Here is a 24,277-nt window from a genome sequence, read left to right on the forward strand (position 1 = left end):
ATTTGAGTGAGTTCTAACATGAACATGAGTTCAGTGGTTCTCCTGCCGATGTTCCCATCGGATTGGCAAAACAAACTCATGTTTAATGTTAAATGAGCCATAAACACGAGGCTGCAGATGAGATGTGAACATTACTAATACATGTGGAACTGTTCGTAGGTCAGTGGATCTAATGCCAGGTTTGATACCTGTAATGACCAATGTCCATCACATTCAGCAGCTTGTATTTACAGCAAATCTAGCGTTACTTGAACTTGGCAGCAATCATGTGCCATTGAGGCTCAATGTTCTACTATGTTTGAATTCAATAATTCATCCACAAATGCATCAAACCTAACGGGCACATGGTTGTGAACCATTGATGAAAGCATGTGTCTGAAAGCATGCGCACATTGTGTGTGTGTGTGTGTGTTTGGGCGTGTGTGTCAGCCCCAGAGTACCTGTGAGAGGGGGGAGAGTGAGGGGGGAGAGAGAGCGCCCGTAGGCCTCAGTATGTCCCGGGCCCTCTGGCTCTGCTGAGGAGCCGCCCTGCAGTGGCGACGCACTCTTCCCCGCGTACACGTTCTCCAGCTCCGTGTACACGCCTGTCATCTACGGGTGGAGGCATGATCAGCTGGTTAGCACACAAACGCTGCGACACATCGGCTTTGAAGGTCTGTCGCTCTTAAAGCGGTTTTTTTTTTAGGAACAATTTGCACACCACAGGTAAACTGCAACCGTAAAGTTGTATTACCACGTGTTAAATTGCAGTAATTACCAGCAGACCTTCAAATGATGTGAGACCAGAGAGCACATTTAACATAACTAGCATTCATTATGCCAGTTGCTGAGAAGCTCGGCGCTGAAAAGCTGCAGTTGTACCTACATGACTGAGGTCAGGGGACTCGGGGAAGGAGGTTCCGTCTCCTGACTGCCTCTCCTCCGGGCTCCCAGATTCATCCACATGAATTCCTAAAGCACAATAAGGCACGAAGAGGGACACATAAGCCTCCTCCTTCCATCCACCCCCGAGCCAAGACAGGAGAGAGGATGAAGCAAGAGAGGAACAGCGCGGAGGAACAAAAGACAAAAAGCTTGGCTCCTGGTGCAGGAGTTAGCGGTGGCAATGGAAAACAGTGGGAACCATGAATGAAATGTGCTGGAAATAAACACTGTATGTGCTTCCAAACAGATAGCTCGGGGACATTATCAAAAGCACAGCTGAGATATGAGAGTTAATGTATGAATGTATGATGGCCCATTTTTGTCTCATGTAGCCTTCAAATATCCACAGAGGATTTGCTGAGCACACCTCTTTTTTAGTAACAATTACACACATTCCCACCTGGGAGATGAACCAGTGCGAACGCAGCCTCATTACGGAGCTCTGAGCAGTTCAACTGACGACTGGTGGGTTAGATGCCTTGTTAGAATGTTTGAATCTCAGCAGAGCTAGTCAGCTAGGTTTTAAGAGAAACAAATAATTATGATATGATGATATCTTTGTTCGGTTGTCTTAATTTCCCCACTTGTGTGAGAAGTTTCTGATCTAGAACGGAGCTGGAAAGCTTTTGAAACCTTGATGTAACCCTGTATTGATCACACAGATGTTGAGCTACAGGGCAGTACGTCCTTTGCTCTTGCTGTTCGCCATGTGCAGCGTACCCATTCCCAGGTGAGTCCCGATGATGCAGTCGTCGGAGCTCCTCTCCCGAACGATGCCGCGGTACGACGTGCCCGTTATGCGCATGGAGCTGCTCCGCCGGTGGTGCTCCGGGCCTACGTCAGGCTCCAACGCTGCTGCAAAACACACAAACAAACACACACACACACACACACACAAACAAACACATCTTTGTTGATCACAAGCTAATCACGCACAGCTGCTCCTGGCTTTGCGCCTGTGTTAATTAGAAAGAAACAGCCTCTCAGTCCATCGAACACCAGGTGGTTGATAATAAAAGCTTGACTTTTCAATTTCATCAGGCAATTTTTTAATTATATTGTTTCGTACCTCACACGATAGAAATAATTAATCAAACAAGCAACTTATTGACTGTCTGCTGATACGGTACGTGTATTATTTCCACGTCGTGTTTTCGGCTCACCGCCGCTCTTGCAACCCAGGAAGCGTGACAGCTTGCCCTGGCAGCGCTCCTGTTCGTCGTACGTCAGCAGCTGGTAGATGAACTGCCAGATCAGCTGTTTGGCTGGAGTGTCCAACACCGGAAACACGTCTACGATCAGAGTGTCCACATTCCTGCAAACACACAATGCATCCTTACACATCTTTGTATAATAACCGAGCCCTTACTGCTGGGTAATGTATTGCCATGTGATGTCAGGACCTGGCTTAGATTTAGATTCTTTGCATCCGTAATGAAACGTGTATCTGAGAATGAGATGCAGGAGGAAAACAGATTATGTAAAGGTGGGAGGATAACAGGGATGTCGGTTAGGAGTAGGAGTTACGCCTCCGGGGGGGGTTTTACTGTATGCACATTCTGTAGAATTAAATACGTATTTTGCTTATAATGCTGCAGAATCACATGTTTGCGTCATCTGCAGAGCTCCATCCATCTCTTGTGCTCAAGCCTTCCTCCTTGAGGGGATGTTATCAGTGTGTAATGGGGAAGATTAAACTTCCTGCTCAGCTATGTGCATTTGTTTCTTCGCTGCTTTTCTCTCCCTGTCCTGTCACCATCGTGTTTTCCATCTCTCTCTTTCGCCTGCATTTAGAGTGTCCTCAGCACTCTGATATATAAAGTGCGGTAAAAAAAAAAAAACACAGTTTCCCAGGCAACAGCTACATTTCTGTCAATGTAAGCTAGCTATTTAGAGTCTTGCCACCAAGATAGTTTTGAAAAAATGCTGAAAACTTAACTTTAAGCTACTTCATTTGCAGCTGTCTCTTGCTACCATTTGGAGCTGTCAACCTAATGTACTGATGTCCCCGTGGGGGGAAGCTGCATGTATTTTTAAGAATTATTTGACTTTCCAAAATCTCCGCAACAACTCCAGCAGCTGCTTCTCTCCTCACTTCCTCCCTCAGCTCTCTTCCGTCTGTTTAATATTGCATTGTTGCAGACAATCTCCTTATCTCCTCATGCATCCCTCCATGCTCCCTGATCTACTACTTCTCCGTCTTACTGACCTGTGCTGGAAGAAGGTCTCCAGGGACTTGCAGACCGTGTACCTCTCCTGGATGGTCAGCAGGTGCTCCAGCTGCTGGCTGAAGGTCCGCCCGTGGACTTTGATGCTCGGCGGAAGAATCTCTGCCACCCACTGCAGAGAACTGAGGGCTGGAGACCTGCACGGCAGACGCAGAAGAAGATTCCCCTTGATCTTTAATTCGTACATGTTAACTCACTAAAGCATTGTTTCTCCTTTGTTCTGATCCTTATTGAAAGAAATACAGCGTGACTTGACCGAGGGTTCTGATGTGAGTGTGTTCGTCCCTGCGGACCAGGAGCTGCAAATTAAAAAGGTCAGGGTTTGTGTTTAGTGACCTGGAGCGCGGTAGCGTCGCGGGGGCCAGGTTTGGAGACTCCTCTGGGTCGGTTTGGTCTGAGGAGTACTCAGACGAACCCTTCTCCACCACCAGGGTGGGCATCGCCCCGCTGCCCTGCAGCATGGACACCACCTTCTCATGGGAACAGTTCCTACAGACAGAGACAGAGAGACAGAGAGAGAGAGTTGTTATACAGTATCAGAATACTTTAGTATGAAAAAACAAACATAACATTGAGTCGCAGAAAGGGTTTTGTTCTGTTATCTTGAGACCCCTCACATCTATTTGTCTTTTGGGGGGGGGGGGGGGGGTCGTAAAAAGTAATATTCTCCCACTCAAAGCTTAGCTACAGCACTCATGACCCATTATGATAATATATGTAAAACTGTATAATTGTGCTCAAGTTCCACGCTAGCAAGAGGTCTGTCTGTTAAAGTTGTGCTGCAATTATAAATTATGATTTTTTTATTCATAGAATAAATTTAAAAAGAAGGCAAGATTCCCCAAATAAAACCAGTAAACTAGAGAAAATAACCATTTTTCAGAGCATCTTGTAAAATAGTGCGTAAGAGACATAATCACTTGTCATCATTAGTCGCTAATAAGCTAAATTTAAATCTAAATTTTCCAGAGAAATTCTTATCAAGCCGCTAACAAAAACATACTTAACACTGTGAAATGCATGATTTCTGGCTCTGATTTTATCCAGTGACATGCCGACTCCTTATCAACGCACACTTTTTATATTACGGTACAAAAAGAACATCTTCTTCTTTTAAATGAGATACTGTATTGACAAGGAATTCTCACATGTTTCAACAAACCTGAGACGAGGACTGTACAGACAAATGTTTACATTAATATTACAGACTCTCGTAGATGACCATACATCATATGCTCACTCTGTAAACACGACACTGAAAGCTCGACGTGTCTTGTACTTTATTTTCTTTGCTCTCTCTGGTGAACAACTCCCACTGTTTCTCCTGATCACCTCCTACTGCTGCTGCAGCACCGTGTTGATCGGCAAAATTATACCGCGCCAATCAAATCTGTACATCAGGCAGCCATGGGAACAGCTCTGTTTTTTCACACAGCACCGGGTGCATTGGCTGATACATTGCTTGATATATACGGTATTTAGCTGAGCTCGTATAGGTACAGTTCACTTTCATCCACTCTGGGTTGATGATCCGCACTCCCACACTCACTCTCAGAAAATCAGGAGGCAGAAAGTCAAGAAGTCGTACAGTCCACACAAGAACGCCGGCTGCTCCCACAAGAGACGTTTACAGGCTGCGTTCACGTGCATCGGTTCAAACACACACATGTTGAATTATACAGCAAATGTCCATCTGTCAAATTATTTCTCAATTAGGCTTATTATGTGAAATAATGATTAAAATAAAAGCTTCATGTGGTCTGTGATGGATTATCTGGCACAGGGAAAGATGGCTTTTCATAGCAGCAGATGGATTCTCCGGGAGAGAAACAGGTATCTAAATATAATGACTAAGTTCAAGAACTTGGACAGCAAAGACAAAATACTACTACTACTGCTGCTAATAATAATACTAATGCTTTCCATTAAAGACAAACCTCATGTCCAGTCCATTGAGGAAGAGGATACGGTCGCCTGTTTTCAGTCCACATTCCTCAGCAGGACTATCTGAGAGGGAGACAGAGATGGCAGAAAATCAAATCAGAGATTGAAAAAGGGATTCTGGCACCACCTCACCGGCTAACAAGGTGCGCTGAACAGACGGGCAGAGCGGGGAAAGATGGTGACTAATGCGACGCTGTCAATCTGACATCCAACAAAGCCCGTCAACAAGCGAGACGATCGCCATGCCAAATTCTCATTACGTAAGGAAACAGTGCTGTCAAAACAATCCCCGGTGGAATCTGTTCTGCCCGCGCTGTACCCGTCCACCGCCGCCTCCTCATCTGTCAACTCACTGCTGAGTTTGCCTGACGTTAACTGTCGTTTGTTTTGGTGTTGACCCAAAGTTTGGACGCAACAAAGTCTTCACGTGATAATGTCGTGTGTGCACATTCGAGGGCCACGAGACGGGCAATCCTGGAGTTTTGAGTTGTTTACCCTCAGTAACGGTGTTCAGATCACGACGAGAGACATGCTATCCACCCCCACTGTCTCCAAACCAACCTCCATAAGGCCCACTGAGTCAGTTCTCTCTGGCCGCTGCAGCACATGATGGTGGGAGATGGTGGTGGGCGGGAACAGTGCAGTCATCATCAAACACACACACACACACATAACACACACACACACACACACACACACACCTCCCTCATCACCAAGGAACCTGGCAAATTCCCTCAACAGTAACTTCGCAGCCTCTCTTGTCTGCTACTTTTGTTTGGGAAAGCAATAACAGTTCATTAAATAACCCTTTACTGCTGGAAATAAAAATTAAAAATGGAAGTAATTAAAATGCTAACCAAAAGCTTTTACGCCGACAAATGTTTAACAGAGAGTTTAATTTTCCAGCAATAATCTCTGGTGTTTTATTCAAAAACTAATTAAGCAGTGGAAATAGCATATCTGCAGGCCCTACTGATTAAAAACAATACACCTGAAGTCATGGTCTGATGTAAATCTATATCGAAAAGATGTTTAAATCAACAACAGATGCTATAAAAATGATCTATAGTTAGATCATACAACAATTTAATAACCTCAAATGAATAGTAGGACATTTGAAATGTTATTGCATCCTTAACTAGAGTTAGATGAGAAGACTGATAACATTCTTAAATCTGTCTGGAAACAACCTGGCTCTATCCAAAGGTAACAAAAAATAAACACCAGTAGTTTTAAAAATTTAAAAATACTAATTAACGAGATTACGTTAGTTTTGGAAGTGTTGGCAGGGTTATATTGTTATCGTTGGACAGAGCCGGGTTACCTGTATTCCCTCTGTTTCCAGTCTTTATGCTAAGCTAACCAGCTGCTGGCTGTAGCGTCACATTTACCAGACAAACATGAGAGTGGTGTCGATCTTCTCATTTAACTCTCCGGCAGGCAAGCGAACAAGCGTATTTCCCAAAGTGTCCATTTATCTGCTCATATCTTGGTTGTTTGTAGGTTTACAGAGCACGTCCATTGGATGAACGCGAGAAATAAAAGATAGTCTGTCTGAAAACTAAGTTTTCACAAGTAATCACAAGTTTATAATTTATACAACATTGTGATGAAGCGTGCGCGAAGTGCGGGATAACAATATTTGATAAGTATGATAAAATGATGACGGTGATGTTTATATAACATCTGATTTATTTCATACGTCATTTGTGAGGAGTTTGAATTTGTATTGGCAAATTCTGCAAAAATAATAATAGATTGTGACAATTAGTACAGTTTGTATTGAACATAAAAAATAAACATGAATGTAACCGCGTAGCACTAACTGACCGCTGTAAGTGTCTGTTACTGTACAGAACAGCCTGTTTCAAGTGCTTTACTCTTAACGTTTTGTTGGTGAGTCAAACTAAAACGCTTCCCGGTACAGTCATAATCACACACACACACACAACCACACACACACTCACTCACACACACACACACACACAAACACCTCCTGAACCACCTTCAACCCCCAGCGGCTGGCACCACAACAGGCTCACCCACATAAAACACTCCCCCCCCCCTCTCCCTCCCTCCTTCGCCAGCCAACACAGAACAATGTTTGGGGCCAAACCACCACACACGGAGAGAGGAGGCGTCTATCAGGGTTTTAAGAGAGAAGAAGTACCTGAGATAACGGCGTCGATGCAGACGGGGGCGTGACCTCGGAGCGTGAAGCCGAAGTTCTTCTTCCCCCGGTAGACACGGATGACCCTGAGGAGCGGCAGGATGTGAGGACGATTAACAGAAGATTTGCAGACAGCGTCATGAAAATAATTCTTGACTTATTATATCAACGACATAATACAAGCTCATTATAAAAAATGATTTTTTTACAATGTCATGAAGTTTTCTTTTTTCATTTGAATCATTTTGTCAATAAAATGTCAGAAAGAGTGAAAAAAGCCAATAAAAATGTCTTGAAATTGCTTGATTTGTCCAACCAATAGTCTAAAAACCCAAAAATATTCAGTTTAGAATAATAGAAAACAGAGAGAGGTGACAAAGCCTCACATGTGAGACACTGGAGCCTGAGACTGTTCTGCATTTGTAGGTGGGAGTCTGACGCGGGGGGCATGACGCTCGTATTTAAGCCTAATCGTACTTCAGGCTTTTGTTAGTACAGAACAATCCCAACTCGTGCAGCCTCGACTCCTATCACTCCGTTTTATTCTCCAGCTTCCGGCCAAACAAAAATAATTCAGGACATTCTGGACATGGAAAAAAAGCTCTGACATTTTGCTGATGGTGGTGCTTTGCTCTCGTTCACCCCAGTGGAGGAACACCTGGTGGAACCTCCCGTTACATCAAAGATGAGACACTTATGGTGCCTATCCACCAGTGCGTTGCCTTGGAAACGACTCAAGGCAACAGTGCCTTAATACGTAAACAGGGGGAAGACAAAAGAAAAAAGGATGACGGGAGGGGAGAGAAAAACAGGCAGATCTGTTCTTTGATAGCCGCGGTTACTGGCTGTTATGTAAGACGAGCTAAATGCAGATGTACGCACTGTGTGTGTGTGTGTGTGTGTGCGTGAGAGAGGAGGGTGTTTGGGCAGTGCAGCCACAAAAAGAGGCACACTTGACAAACAGAGACTTCTAGTAAAATATACTAAAACAACCCTTTAAACACATCTTGGGGTGGATTCATAAAAAAAAATTAGATTTCGATTTATGAAAATTAGTAGGCCTAAATGTTATGATCCATGTATTATCTATCCATCCATCCATCCATCCATCCATCTATCTCTCTATCTAGTTTTTTACTGGGGAGAGACAACAGTGTTGCACAACACCCTCGAGTGGTATTATTCTGTTCTGGGAAGGCACCAGCATGCAGCACAACTTCTAATTGTGACTGTGCCACTTACGCCACATGATGTAACCTCTCCCATGTAACACAATCAGCGTGCCTCCTACTGTTGTGTGACCTGCCAATATGATAACACTTCAGAGATATTCAGCTGCACATCTTCCCTCCCATGTGGATGGAGACGGATCCCGGGAGTTAGTCGGTTAGTTTGTGTGGGAGTGCACTGCCCCCCCCTCCCCCTCCCTGTAATCCTGCACGAAGTCCACTGTGGTGTTATTAATTGGACAATCGTGTGATCAGCATGTTGGTGGGCGGAGGTTGAGCGGTCGGGGGCTCTGAAACGGTGCGGGATCAACGTGTTGAATTGATGGGACACAAACAAGCAAATGGCAGTTTCAGTTTGGCTGGATTGAAACAACAACTTATTTTGGGGTTTTACTGGTGTGAACATCTATTTATAACAGAGATTTGGGGTCCAGCGTCGTGACGGGACTCAGAGGAAAACACAAGCTTTAGGATGGAAGAATGTGGAGATGACAGGAAAACAGCAAGGATGGAAAAAGAGACACGCTGTCCTCTGTGTCATATACATTTTTAAAACATCCTGCCGGTAAATGTCTGAATATTAAAGTAGTAAGTATTTGGCTGCTGCATTATGCGTGGAGATGAAACTGTTGGTGGCCTGGTTTCCAACAGTAAACAGCACTTAAAACAGAGCCAAAGACTCAGTACACACAACATCTCCAACATGTGTGCTCACCTCTGATTGGGTCCAATGGGGGGATGTGCGGGTATCCCGGAGACAGACTTTCTAAAGCCCCTGTCTCTCTCCGCCTCCCCCCTCCCCCCGGGTTCTCCATCTCTGGGCACCGAGCTGGCCCGCTTGGACCCGTGGCGGCGGTCGGAGTGATCCTCGCTCCGACTGCGCCGGATCCTGCCCTGCGGCTCACTGATGCTCTTGCTGCGGCAGAGTCGGTTGATCACGTTCTGGGACACGGCCTCGTCGAAGCGCTGCCGGTGCTTCTTGGGAATGAAGATTCTGGCGAACATGGTGGCATGTGGGGGGGAAACAGAGGGGGTGATGTTAGTTTTTGTCCACGGGAGGAAAAAAAGAGAGTAGGAAAGAGGACGGATCTACATCACGGATCCACCTCGATCCATTTTTTAAAAAACATAGAGTCCGGAACCCAAAACCCTGGATTTCCAGAGAAATAACAGCAGCAAGTCAAACATCCAGCACGAGCAGAGATTAAAAAGTGATGATCAGCTGGATCGTCACAATCCAAGTCCAGACTAATTCAGATCAACAGGCTCCCTCCTTCAACACTCAAAAGAAAAAAAGCTTTTGTTGGACAGCTGAGGGGTCTGCCGTCCCCGGAGACAAGAAAAGGAGAGAAGTTGAACTCCCGTTCAGCCAGAGAGAAAAGAGAAAAGAGGAGAGAGACCGAGAGGAAAATCTTGGCGTCACTTGCTGCTTGCTGGAGTCTCACTGCAGCAGCGTGTGGCACCAGAGCCAGAATACGGCAAGAGGAAAAGGTGTGGGAGTGAGCGAGCACGGGATTTCTACTCTGCTATCTCTCCCTCCGTCTATGTCATCCTCACTCTCTCACTTCCGTCCACGCTTCACCTCTCTGTCACTCAGCCAGTGTGAGCACGGAGCAGGAAGCTGTCATCATCATCTTAATGAACCAAAACCTCGCCATTTCAACGAAGACACTCAATGTTTACTTGGGTGTTTTTTTGGCTTTATGAGGTATAATTAACCTAATCAAAAGCAGCACGAAGTAGGTAGATAGGTTTTAACTCAATTAGTCGTTCTCATTCAAATTAAGAGTCCAGTATTTTACAAACGGCTTCATCTCATGATAAAAAAAGCTCAGCTAATGTCATTTTCACTAAACACAAACAACAACAAGGGGAACAAACATCACAAACACCACACTAGAAGCTCCTTTATCTTATATTCTCTTAAAGGGGTAGCCCGGAGATCTTAGTATTACACTTCCATAACGTTGGGGGACTTGCGACAAATTTGAAAACGAATGGTCAAAATCGGCACAGCAGAGACGGAGATATGTTGACTTTTTAGTCCATAGTATGGGTCGATCTCCAACAATGCTGGATCCTACAGTTCCCATAATGCAACTTTTTTGCAAGTATTTCATTACACCCGAGCTATCTATCTGTTTTATGCTAAGCTAAGCTAAGCAGCTGCTGAAAGGTAGCGGCATATATACAGTGCAGACTCTGGGCAGAGGAAAGAATATGCAAATTTCTGAAAATGTCAAACGTTTACATAAAAGTGAACGATATGACGGGACATGAGGTTAAAGGGAAATAGCAGCTTGCCTTCTCATTCACTGTCTATCATCCGTCTGTGATCGTGAATGAATCACAGATGTTGTAATTCACTGTGTCGGTTTTCAGCTGGTGATTCCCAGAATACCTTTAATCCTTTACTCAAGAATCATATATCTACGTCGCAATATCGTCTATTAAGGCCGCTGACTGCAAAACTAATTACCCAGAGGAAACGCAGTTAGTTGCAACACTATGCACGCCCACCTCAAAGACGGCTGAACCTTTCCTTTAAGGTTAGACATGCCTAAGAACAAATTAAGAGGACTGTCGGAGGGGGAGAGTGTGAACATCCTCACAGGTCTAAAACTGTGTGCATGCATGTGTGGGCGGGTGCCTTGTCTCTTAGTAGCAGTCCTGATCACTTGAATGAAATGTTCTTTTGAGGAGTTTAGCTCTCTTCAGAGGAAGGTATTGGAAACAAATATTGTCTTGGTGGTGCTACAAAAACACAAGTATCATACACTATTGAAATATTCAAACAATACCCAGATCTTAATTGATCTCTCAAATAATGATCTTAAAAATATATAATCTTAATACCAGAAGGAGAAAGTCTTGAAACACTGGTTAAATGTAAATTAAAGACAGCAAAAATCCCAGCTGGTACACGGAGCGAGTCAGAAGTTAATTGTTTGATTCCGTCTTCGTTGAATCACGGTGACATTGAGAGCGGAGCCCCAACACAGATTTTCACAAACTGTTTTGATTCCCGCCTACACCAGTCTGTTGTGTTCTAGCCTGATTCACCGCTGATCAGATGAATCAGCCCATAAGCAGCGCGGCCTGTGAAGAGCAGCACCAGTGGAGTAATTAGCAACAAACGCGCCGATAGAGACAACTGCTCCCGCTGTACATGTCCTCGAGACGCTAATTAAGCTGCAGAAAAACAATTTCGACAGCTAAATAAAGCAATTAGGACACACTTATAGCACAGAGAGATGGAGACGGAGAGAGGAAAACTTCACAGCAAACACGAGACCCGGCCACTGTTCACTTCGTTATCCAGAATTTCATGCAACGGTATTTCATAAGTCTCACTTACATGTGGAACTTGTGATTTCCTGTATTTCTTGACATCACTAAGTTTTGACTTTGAATGACAGTTTCCTTTTTTTATCAAAGTAATCTCTTTATGAGATGTGAGTTGATGTAGCCAAAAGGTACAACATATTCATAGATACCATAGATGATGGACTGTGGTCCATACAAACTGAAGCCAACTCTAGCTGCTGGTCTGGGATAAAAGCTGATGCGGGACGCTGCAGCTGAGCTCAAGCACTTCCACTTGTATTATATGCTGAAGGTACACAGACACAGGAGATACAGTACCTGGCAAAAATGCTACATTACAAATCTATTGGGCAAGGAAATACTCTTTATCTCAAAAGAATAGAGAATTTAGACATTTCTGACTTTGGGCCCTCCAGTGGTGGTATCCCAAAATGCACTGTGGTAACAATGGATGCGGCTCCCCTCTCTACAGGAGCTCTCCATTCAGCACCACAACAACACAAACCAGCAACGCAGCAGAAGTTAACCTCACCTGCTGCTTGAATTAGTGGAGTGCAATATGGGGTTAACATTATTATCTTTTCACGGCAACAATCTAGCCAAAGGAGTTAAAAAAAAAAAACACCCACTGATTAATAACTAGTCTGACAGGCCTTTTTAAATCAATCATTGATGTTATCATGAGTTGACAACCGTTGGCTGCTTTTCTCCCGCTTGTTGGAAAAATGCACATTTGCAGTTCCAAAAGTGTCCTCCCTTCAATTAATATTCCATGTTTCGCCGTGGAGAAGACTCAATTGAAAGGTTCGGTTTACAAACCGCAAACGGTAAATCTATACTCATCGTGCCTTTAACAAGCATACACCGTATTGTTTTGATTTTGACACTTATAAGAAATGGTGGTTGTCTAATCTTTTGAACAAATCTCCTCAGTTAAAGACATAGGCCACACATTCTTAGCCTGCTGTCGCTGTTTCATCATCCTCATTCTGATCAGGTTTGAGGCGTTCATGTGTCTGACTGCAGCCTGAGACAGTGTTGCCTGAGCGCAGACTACAGGCTACAAACAGCAGACTCCTGAGGTATAAATAAATGTTCCGTAGTGTAATGTAGGTGTAGCAACCCACACAGTCCCTCTCTCTGTTTGCTACCTTCGCTTCCCTGCTATTTGTCATCTATTCATGTCCCGGTAATAATATGTCTCTGTCGCTCACACAGATGCAGTGGGTCACCCGTCTGTGTGTGTGTGTGTGTGGCTGCTATCAGCCTTATGCTTCTATAAAATGCGCAAACCGTCCGTTGAAACAGCCACCTCATCACAAAAAGTTTTCCACGTCAACTCTTGGCAACAAAATGAGCGCTCTGATTTTGACCTCATTTATGAAGAACAGAGATCTATAATTATCTGAAGGAAGGGGTTGTGGAGGAGGAAGCAAGCGGGGAGGAAGGGAACGGATTTCTCAAAAGGGAAGAATGACGAGTAGACAATAACTACAAAGAGGAGACCTCATTTAATTTCAAGTGTCCGGATGTGGCTGATGCGCGAGCGAGGCTAAAAAAGGTGAGACCGGTGGTGTGTCTTAACACACATAAGGAGGAGTAACAGCGCGTGTGTTCAGAAAATAATGGAGAACGTTTTGAAAAGAACATGATCTGTTTGTCCTGCTCCTCTTGGGGCGCTGACAAACAGGCACAGCGGCGGGTCGTGTGTTTAAGGATCAAGCCAGTGGAATTAAAAGATAATTATACGATTATCGTTGGGAGCATCACTGGGTGCCTGGTCTGTTTCCAGGAACTTGTCAAAAGTAAATGATTAAAGATTGTGCTTGTAGAAAGAAACGTCAGCCACATCAGATCCACTGAATGGACTGGGACTGTCAACCAAGACTGAACCAAAGTCAGTACAATGACCCCATGATGCCATGGCTGTACAACATGTAATGACAATCCATTCACGATAGATCAGTCTGGACCAGTGTTTCTCAAACTATTACCCCCTACGTGTACTTTGGAGTACTGCAAGGGGAATGTGAGATTTAAAAATATATATTTTAATTTAAAACACAACATCAGTCATGCATAATTCCTAAAATAATTATACTATAATGGTTCAATAAAAAAATGTTAGTTTAAAAATAACAGAGAAATCATCAACTGCTGTAAACTGTCAACTGTCACAACAAACACTTTTTTTTACCAAATATGTTTTGGGGCGGAGTGAAAGAAATTTAAGAACCGCTGGTCTGTGCCGCCGTAATGCACCAATATGACCGGCCTTGGCATCCCTTGAGCTGCTGTTCCGCTAAAAAGCAATCTGTTTTTTTTTCGTTCTTCCCTCAGACTGAACAAGCTGGTCCCATTAAGCGGCGCCAAAATCTGCCAACCGCTATAAAAAGACGACTTGTTCCACTCCAACTTACCAGTGCACTGAATTTAGTACCGTTTGTGCTCATCAACACTTTGATAAAACAAACAGTTTGCTAGGCACTTGTGAGCCCCTACTGCTTCTCATGTTGTGCAGTGTAGCAGCTCAGCAGTAGTTGCAAACAAGCTCCACTGACTCCTGCAGTTCAGATTAAACACCATCATTATCGGCACCACTGAAGGAGAAAAGCTTCGTGCGTCAAGAGGAGCAGAGAAATGCAGATGTGTTGATCATGCTCACCCATCATCATCCTTTAATCACTGCTATTATGTTATAGTGCTCAACTATCACTGCAGTAATGAAAGATGTTGGTTGATTTCTCCACAGCTACAAAGGTAGACCTGCACCAGACATCAGAAGCTAAAACGTGCCTGCAATATTCAGGGAAGACACACACATACTCAGTATAATACAAGCAGATATCGTTTTTTTTAAGAGGAATATTAATGTAATCTGTTAAATCAACATTCAGTTTGAAAGCAAACACGTGGAGAGAGATTACATCCCAAAAGCAGAGCATCACTCAACCTAATGACTTCACTCACATAAGAGGCAAACACAATAAAAATGCCTTTGTAGTGCCGACTGTGTTACAACTAGCTGTGTCCGTCCAAATGTGGTCCCGTCACATCGAACTAGGAGAACACCCTGTTGACGGCGCGCTCGACTTCATAAATGATAGATTTAAAGCTGGAAATCGCCTTGAAGAAAGCTTAGAAAGCCAGAAGGGAATAGAGGAGTTCGTAGCCGAAAACATCAGATATCGAAACACCAACAGCAGCCACTGACATGTTCTGTATCCGACTGCATTAAACATTCACTCACCTCCCCCACTTCACATACGTAATTACACTGATTGGCAAAAACAATTCCATTGGAAAAAGATGGGAAAAGGTATACTCACCCCAGGCAATTCATCGCTTTAGCTGTCACCCATAGCTCAACTGCAAACTAAGTTGCACCATCTAATAGTGAGCAAAATGGCAGACGCACCTAAGGCTTCAGTGCTGCCTCTCTGAGGGGGATAAGAGATACGGTGGGACTTTGGTGCAAGCGGGAGTCTTTACCAAGTGTTAGGGGGAAACGGTCACCACAGAGAGAGAGAGAGAGAGAGAGAGAGAGAGCGAGAGAGAGAGAGAGAGAGACAGAGAGAGAGAGAGAGAGACAGAGAGAGAGAGAGAGAGAGAGAACAGCCCGAGCTCTGAGCAGAATAATGAGAAGAAAATCCATCAGATAAAAACACATAACCCCCCCTCCCCTAGAGAAAGGGAGAGAGAGGGGAGGTAAGAGAGTTGTGAGATGGATGGGGGATGGAAAAACCACAAAGACATGACATAAATATTATTATTGGTGCTCGTGCAAATAGGAGTGTCCTTTATTGAGCAAATACCAATGAGGAGTTCTCAATGTTGTGAATTATTCATTAACCAATTTAAGGGAGAAACATCCAGACGCCTAACATCATCTCAGGTAACGAAAGTAGCTCAGCACTGACCTCGTACTGCTGGAAACCCTTCTTACGGAATATAAATACCACTAAAAATAAGAGTTGAGAGTGGTGTAGTGGTGGAGGGGAGCCAGCGTAGTAAGAGAACAAAAGGTCTGATTGGCTCTGCTTGTGGAGGAAGTGCAATCTGTGGACAAACTGTCTGGGGATTCAGAGAAAGGCGGCAGTGCTGGTCATTTTGGCGCGTAGACAACCACATAACTCTGGCTACCTGAGTGCTTTTTCCTTGTTTAGATATCTGGCGTTAGGCCGACTCATGGAAACACACACCTTCCAAAAAATAAACCTGTTGGGTGTAGCTCCAGTTTGGCATGGCCACCGGTAATAAATGATGTTTTCACAAAAAGCGAGTACTCAACTAAATCTGTCTGTGGCTCATCATCAGTCACCGCCATGCTGTGAATACGGCTCACGTTGCCAATCCTCATTTACTCTTAGCTTGGGCCGCTACATGTCAGTTTAGTCTCTCGGTTTCACTAACACCGAAGGCACTTTAAGCGACTTGGAGGGGTCACTGTGGATTTACCCCTGGTGGCAGATGGCACCCACCTAAACCTAAATCGTAGCTCGGAAATGGCTGGCAGCGGTCGAGACCCCCTCTAATCCATCCCGCAGAATGAGCAACAGGAAATGTTTACGTGCTCATTATGACTCAAATCCCTGCAGAGTATTTTACTTTTTTAACTGGGACTTGAAAATGACAAGTGTGTGGGATACGATACCAGAAATGGGAGTAGTAATTGAACAACACTGGAAGCTTTGCAGAAGCACAAACTGTCCTTTTCAGCTTTAATGGACAGTTTTGCAGAACAGAATGACGGGAAACATGCAGAGAGACGGGTGAACACATGCAAGAAGTGTCCTCTAGCAATATTAAATGTGTCTCAGGCTGCTGCCTTTTTATGGTCAATGGTTTGCCACTGTTCACATGGTGGACAAAAAGCATGCTCTCCACTGCATTCTCACAAATCTTTCCTCCACTTCCTACCAGCAGTTTATTCTATCCTGTGTTTTGCAATCCATTGTAAGCGGAGCCGAAGTGCCCGGCTCTTACCTGATGCTGGAGATGAGCTGCCGATGCTCATCGGTGGCGAGTATGTCGGGCAGGACCGAGGCCAACCACTCAACTCTCTTCTCGGCCGCGTAATGCTTCAGCGCGGTGAAGAGTTTCTCTTTCACTTCAGGTTCGTCACCTAAAATCTGGTCAACCTGACGGCGAAAAGGACGATGATGTTAGAGGCTGGAGGACAAGTCGGTGAAAGGAAAAACGGGGTAGATGCTGCCACCTCATAGCTTTACACTGTGCCAGATTGTTACCGTAATGACACTTCATCTGCAGTTCAAAAAAGAGTTTGGCCTTACTCAGGCTACATTACATGAGTTTGTTGTGGTCTTAGTCTGTTACAGATTTGTAAATACATAAAACTGGACCAGACTTAGCTGTCGCTGTGTATTCAGACGTACCCTCCTGTTGAACTCCAGAGCTTTATGTTTACGGTCCAGTCTCGCTCCCTCTCCTCCCATCTGACTGTCCTCGATGCTGATGCTGTGTTTCTGCCTCGGGCCGAGACACAGCACCCCCAGGCGGAGCGTCCTCCCCTGGGAGGCCTTGATCAGCGCCGCGGCCGTCTCGTGCTGCCGGACGGGGATCCCGTTGACCTCCATGACGTAATCGCCGGCCCTCAGGCCCGCGCGGCCGGCTGGAGAGCAAGGCGAGCAGTCCTCCACCAGCAGGGGGCAGTCTCCCACGATGGTGAACCCAAAACGACCGTCCGGACCTGGTATGATGTCCATCTGTAATGCAGGATAGATATAGCAGTTTTTATTCAAATTGAGAACATAACCCCCAAAAGGCTCCGGATCAGGCAGGAAGTACCTCAACCCACATTATGCTTTATTGCTGTGATGGATTCAAAAGCTGTAAGTAAGACCTGCTGTATGCGGGACACCACTCCGATACTGGGGGGGATGTTCTTCTGAGTCTGGGCGATGGCGACAAGAGACTGGGGACCCAGCGTCGACACATTGTGGCCCTCGATCTCCAGGACCTGGTCCCCCGCCTGCAGCCCCGCCAGGTGGGCACTGCTGCCCTCCTCCACAGACACGATGTAACTGGGTCCATTGCCGCCCAGCTGGAAGCCAAACTCCTCAGGCCAGCCCTGGTTGGACGACGGCATGCTGAGGACTTAAGGGACGAGAGGAGGGGACACAATAGGTGAGGTGGGAGAAAGAAAAGATTTGAGGATGGGAGACAAGTAACCACTCATAATCCGAGGACTTCACAGAGTCCTCCACTGCGGAGCTTCGCTGCAGCCAAACATCTGTGAGATTATGAGATGGGCAAGCTGATAAATGAAGAAATACTCATTCAAACACACGCACTTACCCACTGTGTCCGATATATTCAAGTCTATCGACATTGCGAAAACACCTTTGGATCAAATAATCCTCCGCAGGTTTCGAAAGAGCTCCAATTCCTTCGTCTCTTCTCCCGCCTGCTATCTCCAGTGTCTCAAGTTGTACTATCGAGTGCGGCTGTGTAACCCTCTACCCTGAACCGTGACACACTCAGCGGTCCCTGACCTGGTTCACAAACGCAAAAGCAGCCAATCAAATTAAGGCGTCGCAGAGATTGTGACCTTAATTAGCTTGAGAGACAAAACTTCCTCCAGCTAATTCTTTTTTTTTTTTTTTTTTTTTTTACTCAGTGCACATGCAAGTCTATCCTGTTGAATGGTAATTATGCAATAGAGAGCACACCACTGGCAATGGTGCTCATTTCTAAGCAGGTAAGAGACACAAAGTGGCATTAAATAACAACCGTATGAGGTAAATTCGCAAATATAGAAGCACATGGAGGCCAGACTTTGGAGTGAAATACTAAAATGAGAATGAAATTTTCCACAAGTGACAGTTTCTGCTATGACAAATACAGAATTACAAAAATGGACCTGTTGGCTTCTGCTAAATATACTAAAGTATAAACCCTCTGGCTCCGCTGGGAGCTAATGATGTGCTCCACGGCCTCCAAAGCCGCAGCGCAGCGGCATTCACTCACTGGACAAAGCTGATCAGACTTACGGAAATCTTTCGATGGATACCGAGAGCCCCGACGGAAAGAGTATCTGCCTTTTTTGTTTTGCAAAAACTTCTTCATCTTGAATGTCAAATAGCAGGTCGGCCTGCTAGCAGCCCCGATATCCAATCTGTCTTCTCCAAAAACAAGGACCAACCCAAAGTCAAACGGGAAGGGAGGCAAACTCAAAACATTGCCCCATTCGTCCAACCCTGAAACCGCAGCAGTGTCCTCACGAGCGAAAAAGGGTGAGTGTGCATGAGAAGCGAGCGCAGTCTCTCTGCGAGTGTGTCAAGGAGTTAGTCCTGCGTCTCATCCCTGATTCATCCTTGGGCCAGCCTGCTTGCACAGTGTTAATCAGAAAACTGGGACGCGTGCACCCGGGCACCTCTGTTCCTTCATAATTCTCTCTCCAAAAAGGCTATTGTGAGGCCTCATTTTTCTATAAATACACCAGTGTGTCTTTTTCCTCCTCCTCCTCTCTTGGCTAGGTGGCTCTCCGAGGGACCGCTACTGGCCCAGAATCGCTCTGCGTCGATGCAACGGAGCCTGATGAGTACTAATTGGAGCGTCTGCATGCCTGGAATTCTGTGTGTCCATGTGTGATGTGAGAAGCAGTGGGGGGCAATCGAAGACTTTAGCCTGTAGGATTAGTAGGATTATGAGCTGAATCTTCAGCACTCCTCCACCCCCCCTGTCATTAATACTGAAGGAACACATGCTCCCCTCCCGTAATGAATACATACACTGAATATCAGTGGAACATACAGGAATTGTGCATATGACACGTGTGATGAGTCAGAACGTGAGAAAGAACACACACAGAGTGTGAAGATGCAGTCTGTATCAGAGGCTGAGTTTAGGTAAAAGCTGTGAAAACACACGCTTTACGTATTGATTGAAGCAGAAGGCTTTAACCTTACTGATATTTGATTTGAAGCTGCACGTATCAATATCTTGATCCATAATAGAAAAGAGTCAAATGACTATGTGTAACAACAGCACAGTGAATTTCACCTGTTTACTTCAGCTTTATGGGGAATTTAGCGCCTTTCATTTTAGCGTCTTTGAGCTCACTCTTTTGGTTTTACAACATTAACAACAAACGGCAAAATTAGTGACAAGCTGGTGACCATAGTAAAACCTTTAGCAGCTCGAGACCATAACAGAGCTAGAAGAGTAAATATTGGACTTGTTTAAAGTCCCTACCAATCCATTTTATACCCATACAGCTGTTTTTTAACTTATTCCGGCTTAGTCACGTGACTCCTTGTGGTAGTTTTTTGCACTTGTTGGTGTGGGAGAAGCTTTCACTTTTATCACTCTTATTAGGTCATGAATTGCGATGAATGTGATGTAAACCTCAGCTCAAATAAACCTCACTTAAACCGTATAAAGCTGTGAGTATGGAGTTCCCACGACATTGTTTTAAATTGACAATTAGTGCCGACCTAATAGTACAAATACACAAAAACTACTCAATTACAATAACAAGAGTAAATGTACCTAGTTACTTCCACCCTTGAATATCAGTGATTAAATCAAATTAAATTAAACTGAAGCTGAAGAGAAAGTACTGAGGATGCCTGCAGGTTATTGGACCTTCAAACTGTCATAAATCAATAAGGAACAGGCAGTCCGGTACCAACTAAATAATTAACCACAAAGGGCTGTTTCTCCAGACAGACACTGCTCACTCCAATCAAACTCCCTTCTTACGCTACAGCAAAGACAGTCACTCATGTGTGACAAGGTGAGAGACAGAAAGCTGACATTTCACAGGCAACCGAGTCTGTTAAAACGGTCTCAGCCTTTTCACTCAGTGAGCAAAACTGTAATAAATTCTTCCTCAGAGAAATCATTTATACATTTGAGCATCAATTATTCTTTAGATATGTTTTTGACTTAAAAAAACAAGGGACCGGAAATAATGTATCTTTATAAAATGCAAAACCGTAACATTATTAGGATGAAAAGTATTGAGAAACACTTCTTAACCTCAAACTGTAACAGCAAATACACTCTATGCCTTGTGACCGACAACATATCTAACATAAGAGACATGTCAAATGATCAACACACACACACACACACACAGCACAGCACATCCACACATCATGTACCTGTTTAAACAGCATCCATAAATGCCCATGCAGAGCTCCAGAGTAACGCTCCCCTCTCCAGGACTGCGAGCTGTAATATGAGCGTTGGGCCGTGTCGGCAACCAGATCCAACAGGTGTCTTGTGATGCCTCGATGCATTGTGTGTGGAGCACTGGATGGCAGCGACAGAGAGAAAACAATACTAAGTAACAGCTGCAAAAACGTTGAAAGCTGTGCAGTCTTGATAAGTGGTTTGATTTTAATTCTGACTTGGAGTAAATAATGTGATCTTTGCAGGTAATAAACTGACCTCCTACATCCAAGTGCATCAAATCTCTTCATTCAGAAAGCACACATTTCTGATGAACACATAGGAGACTGGACACGTTTGGCTGTGACGGTGAATATGTGATGGTTATAGTTGATAAGCGTGGAAAAATAAAGGGTCTTCATCAGGAGAAAGGCTTTCAAGACACTCTCAAATGAGTGAAAACATTACATTATGACAACTTATTTATAAGTTTTAAAAATATTGTATTAGCATTATGTTAAATGAAAACAACTGGACAAACTTCACATTTCTATAGACATGCAGCTAGATACTGACAGATCATTTCACCCCCCCCTCCCTGCAACAGTGTCAGCCTCGGCAATTAGAACAACCTCTCAGCTGTTAGCTTAGAATGTAGCTACATCGATGCTAAGGAAGTAGTAGTAGTAGTTTACAGAGCAGCACCGAAAGTGGTGCTGGTGGCCACAGCGCTAGCAAAAACAGCTATGTTGACGTGAGATAAAACACTGAAAGGCAGCTATGTGTGACCTTTACTAGCAGGTAAGGGGGAAACGAACGAGTAGCTAGATGTCTTTATGGTGTAAAGAAAGCGGGAATAGATATGCAGGTTTGCTAGCGAACTGACTTAAATTACGTTAGCATGCTAACGTGTTCATCTGAGATTTAGATTTAGAAGACGCACCTTGCATTATTTATTTTAAAAGTCTTCGTCGTCGTGTTTGAACAACCATAGAAACTTAATAGTAACACAGCTGTAGCTTCTTGTTGAGTTCGCTACCTGTACGCGGTGACTTTGTACCAGAAAACACCTGTTGTTGTTGTTTTCAGAAGCCGCCAGGTGAGAGATGGATTTCCTCACTCTGTTCGCTGTCTACGTTGCAGTGGTGCTGACATGTATAGTCCTAGTTTGCAAATACTCCGGCCAGCAGCAAACCCCGTTCAGTATCCTCTTCAGCTCAGTAGGAAAGGTAAGAATTTAAGTATTTTAACTGTACTTCCACAAGCCGACACTGTGTGGCGCTGTTTGACTACTTTATCACAATACAAAGAAAACATGTCCGCTGCATTTAAAGCTGCTGACAATTGTCATCACAGGTACTTGCACCGTTTACGCCAAAATGGCTCCAAAAGTTTTCACAGTGGACCTTGCACAGGCTGTTTCATCAAAGGTTTGCAGTTTAAGTTTTCCCAGAAGTACACATTCCTGACATTGTCATAATATGTGTTTATATGGTCTAATATTGTATTTTTAAGTCCAGTGCCGAACAATTATACGACTGTATTTTTGCCTTCAGTCTCTCTCGTGTGCTTCTAATTGCAGGAACAACATGTTCATCTATCTGCATATCCTGCTGGAGGGTGCTGTGTATGCAGAGTTCACCTATGAGGTGTTTGGCTTCTGCAGGGAGATGGACACCACTCTGCCCAGTCTGTCCGTGCCTTACGTCCTGCTGACCATCAAGACCTTCTTCTTCTACCGCTGCATCAGGAGAGATCCAGGTTTGTGTTTTAGCTGAAGTATATTCAGACATACTTATTGTTAGAACATATTATACGAGACAGGCAGGGGAGGTGAACCCTGACACGCTGAGGTGTGAGATATGTAACACTTGTACATCTTGTTTGAGATTTATTTTTTGCTGGTATATTGTGGAGTCTTATGAGTAATAACTGGGGATGGTGGTAATTACATCAGTAATTTCATGTTGTCACCTGGAGGGTAAAACTATTTTCTGGGGGAGTCTGGTAATCTAGAGACAGCTTCACAGCATCACCCCATGGTACAGTAAAACAGGCCTCATGTGAGTCTATGTGGGAATGTAAAAGTAGATCATTTCAGCTGGATTTTCACACAAATAGCCAGAGAAAATGACTGATAAGTTAGTTCTGGACTGGACAAAGTTCATGTGGACAAAATAATACAAACCACCAGACCTCTCCTTGTGTACATGAAGTCTGAAGTACTACTATGTGTTTTGTTTTATTACACTGCAGTCATTTTTTCCTCAACTCTCTCCTCTTGCAGGCACAGTGACGAAGAAGAAGATCGCTGGCCAGCTGAGCATCTACCCCTATGACAGGAGGCTGTTTCACCCGGGTGTCTCTTGTGAAACCTGCCAGCTCATCAAACCGGCTCGCTCCAAACACTGCAGTGAGTACATAGATATCACATAGTATTAAATATGTACCATAGGAAATGTTGTGTATTAAACACACTCATACTCGGCGCTCACTGTCAACACCGTCTGTATTTCAGGGGTCTGCAACAGGTGTGTCCAGCGTTTTGACCACCACTGCGTCTGGGTGAACAACTGCATCGGGGCTCAGAACACGCGCTACTTCCTGCTTTACCTCTTCAGCGTGTGCGCCATGGCGGGCGACATTGCCGTCCTAACAGGAGACATGCTGTTTCATGCCGTACTGCGGTCAGGGCTTCTGAGGGCCAGTTATGTAGACGAGAACAGCCAGCAGCAGCCAGCAGGGCCTCTGTTTGTTGTACAGGTGAGACTCAGTACTGCCGACACGCTGCGTTTCATATACCACAGCCATGTTCATTCCCAATTTAATGTCTCATATTGACCTGAAACTATTTTTCTTTTTCTCTCCGTCCCTCCAGCATCTGTTCCTGACATTCCCCCGAATCGTCTTCATGCTGGGATTTCTGGTCTTTGTCTTCTTCCTCCTGGCGGGTTATGCACTTTTCCATTCCTACCTGGCTCTCGTCAACCAGACCTCCAACGAGTGGTACAAAAGTCGAGGTTACGTGTGTCAGCACTGCCACCCAACTGCAACAGCAGACCACCTCTGTAGCCCAGCGCCAGACCACTCGAAAAGATACTACTACAGCAGAGGGCTACTCCGAAACCTGGAAGAGATTTTCATCCCCACACAGCCTGTTCAGAAGAAAGACAACTGAAAAAAAAAAGATACAGCCGTCTGTGTTATGCTGCATTTACTGTCCATCCCCCGGGCTTTGCTGTCCCTAAGAACTACTGTTGCCTGTTGAAATAAAGTTTGCGGTAGCGATTTCCTTATGGGCTCTGGTGTTTACC

General features: G+C 44.6%; 2 protein-coding genes across 4 annotated transcripts in view; one reads left to right on the top strand and one right to left on the bottom strand.

The window, feature by feature from the left end:
• grid2ipb (glutamate receptor, ionotropic, delta 2 (Grid2) interacting protein, b) overlaps nucleotides 1-20,175 on the bottom strand; it is a 31,689-nt gene extending 11,514 nt beyond the window's left edge. Inside the window, exons 1-13 of the mRNA XM_076093323.1 lie at nucleotides 18,836-20,175; nucleotides 17,686-17,939; nucleotides 17,219-17,548; nucleotides 16,809-16,963; nucleotides 9,211-9,489; nucleotides 7,267-7,352; nucleotides 5,090-5,159; nucleotides 3,489-3,641; nucleotides 3,134-3,289; nucleotides 2,088-2,239; nucleotides 1,645-1,779; nucleotides 866-951; nucleotides 441-591 (exon numbers count right to left, since the gene is read on the bottom strand). Of these exons, the coding sequence (XP_075949438.1) occupies nucleotides 441-591; nucleotides 866-951; nucleotides 1,645-1,779; nucleotides 2,088-2,239; nucleotides 3,134-3,289; nucleotides 3,489-3,641; nucleotides 5,090-5,159; nucleotides 7,267-7,352; nucleotides 9,211-9,489; nucleotides 16,809-16,963; nucleotides 17,219-17,548; nucleotides 17,686-17,939; nucleotides 18,836-18,911 (2,083 nt within the window). The 5' untranslated portion in view covers nucleotides 18,912-20,175. The remainder of the gene's footprint in view (nucleotides 1-440; nucleotides 592-865; nucleotides 952-1,644; nucleotides 1,780-2,087; nucleotides 2,240-3,133; nucleotides 3,290-3,488; nucleotides 3,642-5,089; nucleotides 5,160-7,266; nucleotides 7,353-9,210; nucleotides 9,490-16,808; nucleotides 16,964-17,218; nucleotides 17,549-17,685; nucleotides 17,940-18,835) is intronic.
• Nucleotides 20,176-21,626: 1,451 nt separating this feature from the next.
• On the top strand, nucleotides 21,627-24,255 carry zdhhc4 (zDHHC palmitoyltransferase 4). 3 transcript variants are annotated; one of them, XM_076093343.1, is made up of 7 exons: nucleotides 21,627-21,764; nucleotides 22,053-22,192; nucleotides 22,320-22,393; nucleotides 22,546-22,724; nucleotides 23,251-23,376; nucleotides 23,482-23,726; nucleotides 23,842-24,255. In XM_076093343.1, exons 2-7 carry the CDS (start codon nucleotides 22,070-22,072, stop codon nucleotides 24,139-24,141), a joined length of 1,047 nt encoding a protein of 348 aa, XP_075949458.1. In that variant the 5' UTR covers nucleotides 21,627-21,764; nucleotides 22,053-22,069; the 3' UTR covers nucleotides 24,142-24,255. The 3 variants fall into 3 exon arrangements, with proteins under 3 accessions (XP_075949458.1, XP_075949460.1, XP_075949459.1); XM_076093345.1 differs by having other exon boundaries at nucleotides 22,630-22,724; XM_076093344.1 differs by having other exon boundaries at nucleotides 21,645-21,764; nucleotides 22,056-22,192.
• The last annotated feature ends 22 nt before the right edge of the window (nucleotides 24,256-24,277 follow it).

This window comes from Anarhichas minor, unplaced genomic scaffold (assembly GCF_050575085.1).
Source record: "Anarhichas minor isolate MPS153535 unplaced genomic scaffold, ASM5057508v1 ptg000017l, whole genome shotgun sequence".
NCBI classification, from domain to species: Eukaryota; Metazoa; Chordata; class Actinopteri; order Perciformes; family Anarhichadidae; genus Anarhichas; species Anarhichas minor.